The 9,838-nt window shown below is 37.4% G+C and overlaps 1 protein-coding gene across 1 annotated transcript; it reads right to left on the bottom strand.

Moving 5' to 3' along the window:
* Nucleotides 1-224: 224 nt before the first annotated feature.
* On the bottom strand, nucleotides 225-869 carry LOC120276100. The gene has a single exon (XM_039282832.1). It carries the CDS (start codon nucleotides 867-869, stop codon nucleotides 225-227), a length of 645 nt encoding a protein of 214 aa, XP_039138766.1.
* Nucleotides 870-9,838: the final 8,969 nt, after the last annotated feature.

Consider the following 9,838-nt stretch of genomic DNA (forward strand, 5'->3'; position numbering starts at 1 on the left):
CCTTTTCCCAACAAAGATCCCATTCTTTGAGAGGACAAGGTTATCGACTTCTAATACGAGTCTTAAATCCTCCCTTACATAGCAAATTTCCGGACACCAAATTTTTTTCTAACTCGGGAACATGGAGAACATTGACCAAAGTGAGTTTCTTTCACGAGTGAAGAAAAATCTCTAGATCCCTTTTTCCATGAACTTTACTGACATTATGATTGCCCATTAACACTTCATGTCCATCGCGACAATCTCGTAGTCCTTGAGCTGATTCTTATCATTACAAATGTGAATGGTTGCTCGGAATCATACCACCGACCATTAGTGTTTGAAAACGCAGCCATATTAACTTCTGTTATCATAGAGATCTGTAAATCCGAAACCATAGCCACAAGGTCTTTTACTTGTTCTTCAACAATGCTAACTTTGTTGTTTGAACCCGAGCAACAACATGATCCTTCTTCATTTTCTTCCAAAACACTGCACTCCTTCTTGAAAATGCCCTTTCTTCTTGCAATGAAAAACATGTCTTGTTCTTTTTTTGGAACCAATATTATCCGTGTTTGAATTGACATCCACAATTTTCTCTTCTTTCCAAATCTGTTGGACTTGTTCACATAAATGAAATTCACATTGGAGTCAGATTCTTTTCCAAATCTCTTTCCATCTCGAATTCTAGTTTCTTCTTCAATTATGAGATGCTTGTGTAGTTGTTCTAGAGAGAAACTTTCAGAAGAATGTAACAATTTCTTTCTGTAATCATTCCAACTTGGAGGAAGTTTGGCTATGGCAGCCCCAACTTTTAATGCTTCACTGACTTCAATATTCAAGTCCTTCAATTTAGAGACTAGGATTTGTAGTTCATGCACTTGATCCATCAAAACGATCAAGCTTCATGAAATCTTGGTTCATCACCTTGAAGGAAGTTTCAGGGTGTTTCTCCATTGTAAAAACAAACAGTATATAAATTCCTAAAAATTGTTAGAGAAAGCAGAGATTGAAGAAGAATTTAGTGGATTTTGAGGCGTGTAGAACACTGTCTTTTAGGAATTTATCGCCCTCAGGTCTGCACCAAGTTTTGCAACAATTCCCTCAGGATACAACAAAATCCCAAGATCAAATTTGCAGAAAAGTAATAATCTTCTTTGAGAACTTTTCTATATTTAAAGAAGGTGAAGAGGTGTGAACAACGGTTGAATTTTTTTTTTTCTGTTAGAGAAAACAACTGGCATCTCTTCGTTAAAAAAATAATAATAATAAATCTTAGAGCTCATTGCAACTCTATGCGAGTGTGAGGTGTTGAGATTGTTCGATTTCTCCTCCGGGACATGTATAGAGTTAGGCATAGTTGACCTTAGATTTGGGACTATGTAATGAAGGATTTCCACGACTCACTATTGCATTGATTAGGAAGCATAATAGAGGGTTCTTGCACTTGAAGTGATCGTCCTAGGCGGAGCATTATCCGAGTACCCCATCTTTATCGATTGCCTTACTTTCTCCTTTACTCGTGCTCTCTTACTTGTTGATTTTACTTTTGAGAATTGAATCATTGTCACACTTATCACTATTGATCTTTCACATAGCTAAGAAGCGAATTAAGTGTTTTTTATTCCCTACTCCCTGTGGATTCGATACCCGCTCATCCGGGATTATTACTTCGACAAACCCGTGCACTTGCGGGATATATGCAAGGGGACTTGTCAATGTGTATATATATATATATATGATAAAGAGCCTTACTTCCCTAAAATCTTCATTCCTCTTATAGTTCTATAATAGCTTTGGTAACCAATTAGACTATAAGAAAGGTATGTATATCTTTGCATGAGTTTTGGAATGCTTCACATGTCAGTATTTTCTGTGAACTGACTGCCATTTGATTTTGATAACTTAATTAATGCGTGGAATGTTTTCCTTGTACTCCATATTATGTGCTTAAAACAAATGCAATTTCAGCTTCTAATTTTTTTTTTATAACATTACTCATTTTCATAATGTAAAATGGAAATGGAAATGTAAATCAACTTTGTCTTTGATTGAAAAGGTGCAAACTGCATTAGATTGGCTTAATGCATAACTTGCAAACCCATACCTCCCTTAAATAAGTTCATTATTGATCAAGTCATTTTCAAGGTATCCTTTAAATCATGCATGTTAGTTATATTTATAAATGTCCTTGAATTGTTCTGATGCTTTATTTAGCTTTGAAATATGGAAATTAGATTATCCTTTGTGATTTGGTTGATTATTGATTGAATCATTGTCGAGTAAGTTTGGGTTTTAGTTGTAAGTTTAGGCCCAACCCAGGGCTTGTAAATCTAAGTTAGATTATTTTTATTGGGTAGATCCTATAGTGAGCACAAATTCGTGGGGTGTGTCAAACCCAACAGGGCCGCACACAAGTCTGAAAAGAGTGTGGGGCTGTCTACAGCCCGCACACAGACTGGACAGCCATTTCAGCCCATTTTTAGCACACAATTCAGCATCAACGGGGCTGATTTCTTTGTCTTCCTTTCGCCTGATTTTTCTAAATTTTTTTTGTGATTTCTCCTCTTAGTGAAACCCTCTATTTGGCCATCCTTTCATTGATCTTAAAGTTTCTCATCATTTTTGAGTTCTAACTTTGTCGATCTATTGTTTTTCATTGAGTTTTCACAGACATCTTAGAACTTTGTCATCAAGCTTTGAGTTTAAGTTTCTCTATCATCTTTATTTCTTTTCATTGTTTAAATTTGTTTTAAATACCAAGCTCTTTGATGTGAGAATTTTGTAAACTTGAAAATGCTTACTCTTATGTCATTTCTTCTCAAATTTCTCCAAGCATTGAGTTGGAAAGGGCGTCCAAACATTTTGCTTTCGTGTTTCTTGTTTCCTTTGTTCTTAGTTTTGTTGCTGATTTGTTTGTTTGCTTTTATTTTTCTTTTTATGTGTGTGATGGATGCTTCGAGATGATGTTTCTTTCTACCTTGCATGTGGAAATGGGGCATTAGATGCGACTTTTTTCCCTAACATCTACAGGAATCATCGACGACCACCTTGATCTCATGGACTCTAAGACTCATGATTTGAGACTCAAGGAAGTTCACAAAACCCTCTTATTCTACTTTAATTGCATACACTTTTACATGCTGCTGAATTAAGCACATTGAGGACAATGTACAACTTTAAGTAGGGGGTGGACTTTAATGATTTTTGTGAACTTTGAAAATTTTTGAAAATTTTGTATGTTAGTGAACCAATAATGGCATTAATGATTGTAGTAGGTGTATGATAGTGTAGAACAATGATAGATACTAAGCTACTCATAACCTTGCACTCTTAAGATTTTTGTATCATTCTCGGTATTCCATCACTTATCCCCTACGTAGAACCTTGGACACCTAGGTTAGGAAAGGCGATAACCTTCGTGGCCCTCTTAGTTGCTAACCCATTTGAGTGATTTCGTGCCTTGATTTGTTACATATTTCTTCTAATAGACTCTCAAGGACTTTCTTCTTTGTTTTTTTCTCAACACAGTAAAAAAGGGAATATTGTAAATTTGATAAATAAGAAGGGCAGCACTCCTCTGCTCTACTAGCAAAGTAACTTGGGGTTCTTGCTCCTAACCAGAGTGTGCCTCCAGCCAAAAGCTATAAAGTCATGAGCGCATAGATGTGAATGTGCAAAGTTCCAGGTATTGTGGATTTGCAGTTCATGTTAGTCCCAAAAAAAATGGTGTAGAGTAAAATAAAGTATTTTGACTGGTGGTTGTTCGAATAAAAGAAGAAAGATCCTTGGGAGTCTACTAGGGTGCTCTCTACCATTTCAAGGCCGAACTTCACTAAGTGGTGTGATTTGCATTGAGACGTGGTCCTTGGGGTTTTGCTTACCTGACTTGGACTACATGATTTTGAAATAGAAGGGTTGCACACACACATCATCTTATTGCCGTTGAATACATAAATTCTTTTAAGTGGTTGTTGCGTAGTATCTTGAGTTTTACTGTTGCTATTGTACACCTACACCTAAGCCGGAGGTTATGTATTTAGCCACTTATCAATCTCTGTTGTTCTTCATGTTTGTTTGCTTGGGGACAAGCAAACCCCTAAAAGTAGGGGGGTATTTGATAAGTGTCTAAATACATCACTTTTATTGTATATATTTTATGCACTTTCATGCATTTTTCTAAGACTCCGATGCCCTTTACGTGTTTTATTTGTTACTATTGTTTCAGGGCATTAGAGGATCATCTAGTACATGAATAAACCTTGTTTTCATATAAATTGAAGAATTTATTGAAGCTCACACGCATCCTTAGGTTCTGAGCAAAACAAATGGATTTTCAGGCACCCATGACTGTAGTTGTGTTACTGCAGCAAATTTCACTGTAGCAGTGTGCGGCCCGTACAAAGAACACAGAGAGGTGTGCGGCCTGGTGTGCGACTGCACACCAACCACACACACATGGGCAGAACACTTGTTTTGAACTTGTTTAAGACAACCTAGGGCTTTTTGGAGAGGGACTTTGGCCATCATCTCTTCCACCCTTCTCCACCATTATCTCCTCCGTTCTCCACCACCATCTCCATCATTCTCCTCCACCATCACCGAATTAGAAGATGATTTGAAAAGTAAGAACTCAAGGGGATAAGAAGGTTGTACTCAAGGAACACATCAAGGAGCTCGACAGCGTGGATGCGGCGAGCTTTCGTCACCACCTTCTAGCCTAAATCTAAGGGGGTTTCTTATGAGCATTTTTATAGATTATTTTGTATATTCTCTCCTTTGATGTGGAACTAGACTCCTAAGGCCACCGGGCTCTGGTGAACCTTGGAAGAGGAACTTGTTTGTATGGATGAATGATCATTGTTAGTTTTAATTGAATGTTGGCATGTTTGTTGGTTTCAATCTATTCTTTTGATGTTCAACCTACAATGGATGGATTCCGTAGGTTTTGATTCATGAATTGAATATGTATGGTGGAATGCTTACATGTATTAGGTCATACAATGATTGAAGGGGGATTCAATGTGCCGGTAGCTCCCAGCGAGGTTAGGGTAATTTTAGCCGAAAGTGAGCATTAGAATTACCCTAACCAAGACTCCCTTTTCCCAAGACATCGTAGGGTATTTTCCGGATGGAGGAACCCGTATTGGATTAGGGCTACACTACGGAGGTTCTGGGGTAGTCGACATCGGAGTCTAGCAGACCAACTCTAGCCAACCTTGTACTTAAATTCCCATATTCATCCTAACTTGCTCCTTAGATTGCTTATATGGTGTGCCTTAGTCCATTTTGTTTATAGTTCTTTATTTTATTTATTTTTGTATTTGTGTTTTGGAATAACAATCCTTGTTTGATTGATTAGATAGTGATACCTAGGAGGAAGTAATAGCAGACCTTGGGCCCTTATGAATGTGACCCACTTGTGCTTGCGTGGGAGGTTTATTACTTGATGACCCGTGCACTTGCCCGGGGAGTCACGTGCTCGCTTTCTAGCGTGTCACATGCTTGCCCATCAAACCCTTTATCATTTGATGGTTGATCATAGCCCTTCTCTACAATCTCCCTTACATCCTGTGATCCCAATAAGGCTTTCTTTCTAATACACCAGTTCTCATAGTTTTCCTTTGTGAGTTTAGGAAACTGATATAGGAAAATGTTGTTCATGATTCACTTGAACCCTCCTACTTCAATTAATGTATAAACAACAACTATGACTTTTTACCACCACCACAAAGACTGCAGTTCATGAAATTTTGTCCGAATTTGAAGAAATTTTGGCCCGGATCTACAGTAACCAAAGGGTAGAGTTGTAGATCGGCACAATAATCAGTAGCCCTGATACCATAATGTTAAATCAAAGTAAACACAAGCTGTAGTTCTTCATATTTACAAACCATCCATGAAGTTGCACACACTTCTCATACAAACATGAATCAATTCACATTCAAATAAGGAGAGAATAAGTAAATAGTGTACCACTTAATTGAGCTAATCTTGACAAAGATCCCACTCCAATTGTTGTTGATCTGCCAAAGTCGGAAGAAAAGAATCAAGGTGATGTTCACTTTTGAAAAGAAACTCACTAAATGTTTGCAAATGGAAAATGGGGCTACAAGTTCACCGTTTTAATACAAAGCTTATAAGGTTCAGCTTGATCAAAAACACACATACATCTCAAGATGGCAAGCTTAATACATACCACAAGATTTAGAAACCACATCTCAAGACAAAACACAAACATATCACAATACAAGTTTAACTTACTAACAATCTCCACTGACAACCAAAACCTCTGTATTCATGGAATCAACATCTACAACCTCACAAGATTCTTAAATAGGCTTCTCTGTGCTTGTGACCTCTTCTCTTGATCTCATTCGAAGAAGAATTAGCATTCACATGTTCTTGATGGTGGTGATGGCAATGATTCTCACTGACACCTTCATGATAAAGCTCCTCTTCAAACACCTTGTGGGTTATCTCCATTTTCTCCTTATTCTTGATCTTGACCAACAAGAAAAGGGGAGATTTTATAGAAGAAAGGAGGAACAAATTTTGGGGTTTTTTTTTTATTTTTTTTATTTTCAAAGCTCCTTGTTTCTTTCTTTGTAATTTTTTTATTTTTATTTTTTTCACATTTCGACTTTTTTTAAATATATCTTACTAATATAGCAACATTTATAAGAATAAGTGCCACTAGCCTCTTCCATCATTTATTTTAAAATTTTTTAAATTTATATAACTTTTGTAGTATTTTTTATAAACTTATTGGCTATTTCCTTTTTGCAAATGTTGCTATTTTTTATTACCAGCACTCTAAAAGGAACAACACTTATATATTTTTCATACCTTTATTTCCTCTAATCCCGCATGGTAATGTTCTCAAACAGTATGTGGTGTTTTTTTTTTTACCTTATTTAAAATACGCCACTAAAACAAAATACCATAGAAGCCCTATTTTGATGTAGTGACTTAATTTGAATATTGAGATCTAAATTTGAATGGTTAATCATTCACTTGGGGAGAATGAATCTCTAGATGTTGCAAAACTTGACCATGCTTTTAGTAAGGGAGAATGAACACCAAAGATGTCGTATATAACTAAATTAGATAGAGAAGAAGACTATAAAAATGGTTGTCATCATCAAGATAAAAGAGTTTGAATGGAAACTTTGATAACTGCCATTATAAATGTATCTCCTTGCTTTCCTTTCTTGTTAAGAGATTTCCACACTAACTTTGCAATCCGATGGTTCTTTCCCCTTGCATTAGCTTATGTGCGATTCTGTTATACTATAAAATCTCACAAAAGTAAATCACAGACAGAACTACCTGTTAGAATTAATTCCACACCAATTTCACAGTATAATTGCAGAATTTAAACCAAATATACTGCCAATCCAAGTGCATTCATTACAGCACAACCCAATCCATAACCCCAATGCATAGTTCATTCATCCACAGCATCTAGATTCTATAGCATTCAGATTTAATTAAACTAAATGCAGAGAAATAAAGTGCACACAAAGAAATCCAAGGTTCAAGTTGAGAACAATCTCACCCAAATTTCAGACATTTGAAGAAAAGAAACGCTGATAAGAGAAATGAAGAAAACCTGAAGAAAACCAAAACCCAAAACTCCATGCACTCATAATGGAGAGAAATCAGGGCCTTTAATCAACATCCAGGATCCAGCTGCCTTTCTCCCCTTGCTGGCCTTCCTTTTATGTTCTATTGAGTGGTTAGTAAAATGTACCTTATCAACCTTGAGCTTAACCTTCTCTCGGGTTTACTAAGTTGACGCGTGTCTTCTTCTTTTTTCCTTTTTATTGACCAGTTTGACTGGCAACATAATAGATTCTAGGAGGCATATTAGAAAATGGGACTAGGGTGGGAGAACTTTGGATTGTTAGAATAAGTAAATGACTTTTGATCAATTTTGCTGGGCAGGAATTGCAACTAGAAGACATGATTAGCCTTTCCCTCATAGTTGGAAGTTTCTCATAATAAGGGACTGTAAAGATAAAATTGTTTATAGTTAATTGTCCTTTTTCTTTAAATGTCATAATTGGTAGACATGCTAACTTTGAATGCCTTGAGGGTGAGGGTCTCCATTTACCAATAGGGGTGGACATGGGCCGGGTGACCCATGGGTTGGCCCGAGCATAGCCCAAAAAATATAAGATATGGGCTTAAAAAGTTGGCCAAAAGAGTGGTTGGACTCAAATTTCAGGCTGGGCTTGGGTTAGATGAATTTTAGCCTAACCCGACCCGGCCTGGCCCGGATAAAAAAATAATAGATATATATTATATATAAAAAAAATATATGTTTGAAAATACTAGGTAACTTTCTGATAAGTGCTTGTGTATTAGTAATACGAAGTATTCTTTCCTTATGATGAGCATAACTTCTATCAGGTTTTAGCGCTAATTCATGTGTATTTGTGTACTTTTATGCATGTAGGGTTGTGAAGCTAAGTATGGAGAAAATAAGCCAAAAGTAGATTGTGAGCGTAATATTTGGTGGAATCTTGGAAGGAACAAACGCGAAGACACAAGTTGTGATCGAAGATACGTGAATGTGTGCCAACTTCCAATACATTCAAGTTATTTATAATTATTTGGAGGGGCACAAAGGCAGCCACATTTGCGTATCCCAACTTGTGTAATGATAGCAAGATCTTCACCAATGAACCCATTTATTGAAGAAGCGATGCGATCTACGGCATAAACGTGTGCCCATTTATATTACCTCGATGAAAAGTGGATTGGGGATTTTTTTTGGCAGAGTACTACAGCAAATCATTGTAGCATTTTACTGTAGTAGTTACTATTTATAGCCGCCCAAAAAACAGAATTCTAGAGAATCCATACGGGCGTGTGAAAATTACCCACGCCCGTGTGGAAAATCCACAGGGGCGTGTGGATGCCCGATTTCAGCCTATTTAAAGCGGTTTTTTAGCCTAATTTCAACATTCTTTTCTCCATCTTTTCCCCAACTTTTGAGAGGGCTGAGGCTAGGGTTTTGAGAGGTATTAGCAAGGTTTTGGAGAGGTTCTACAGCTTCAGCATCGCGCTCCACTTGGAAGAAGGTTATTGGAGGAGCTTTCGTCGGTTAAGGGGACCTTTGGAGGAGACAAGACCACTCCACAAGACCATTGACACGACTACTGAGGGGGTTTTCTATGGATTACTTTTTTTTACATTCGATTTCATTGTTGATTGTAACTAGCTCCATGGAGAGCTAAACCCCCTAGTGGGTACTTGGATTTGTGAACCCTATGATATATTTGTTTCATTAAACCTTTTATTATGCTTTCCTTAATTGATGGTTTAATTGAGTTCCAATCTTGAATGCTTGATTGATTGAATGCTCCCTTAGAGTGACACTAGGGTTGAGAGTTCACCTTGGTAACCCTTGTGAGTGAGTGACACACCACGAGAGTTAGACAAAGTTAGATTGGAGAGGGTTGAGAGGGTGAGTAGAGAGGTAGTAGAGCGTCCCCTCTCCCCTCTGATGTGATTTATCCTACCTCCATTTCCTCGAGTTCTTTGCGGTTATAGTAGAGTGAATGGGCTAAGGGATGATCTTCCGCTGGGGCTTAGTTGCAGAGGTAACGGAGTGAAGTGTTGAAGCGATTTTAGCACCTAGGGCTTAATTGTGGCTAGGGACTTCTCACCTGGACCAAAGGGTTATGTCTACATCTAGGAAGCGGGTTTATCACTTGGAATCCCTAGAACTCCTTGCAATTATATACAAGTGCTAGGTGTTGAGATTGTTCAATATCTCCACCGGGACATCGTATAGAGTTAGTCACGGTTGACCTTAGATTTGGGACAGTATATTGAAGGATCTCCA

This window comes from Dioscorea cayenensis, chromosome 14 (assembly GCF_009730915.1).
Source record: "Dioscorea cayenensis subsp. rotundata cultivar TDr96_F1 chromosome 14, TDr96_F1_v2_PseudoChromosome.rev07_lg8_w22 25.fasta, whole genome shotgun sequence".
NCBI classification, from domain to species: Eukaryota; Viridiplantae; Streptophyta; class Magnoliopsida; order Dioscoreales; family Dioscoreaceae; genus Dioscorea; species Dioscorea cayenensis.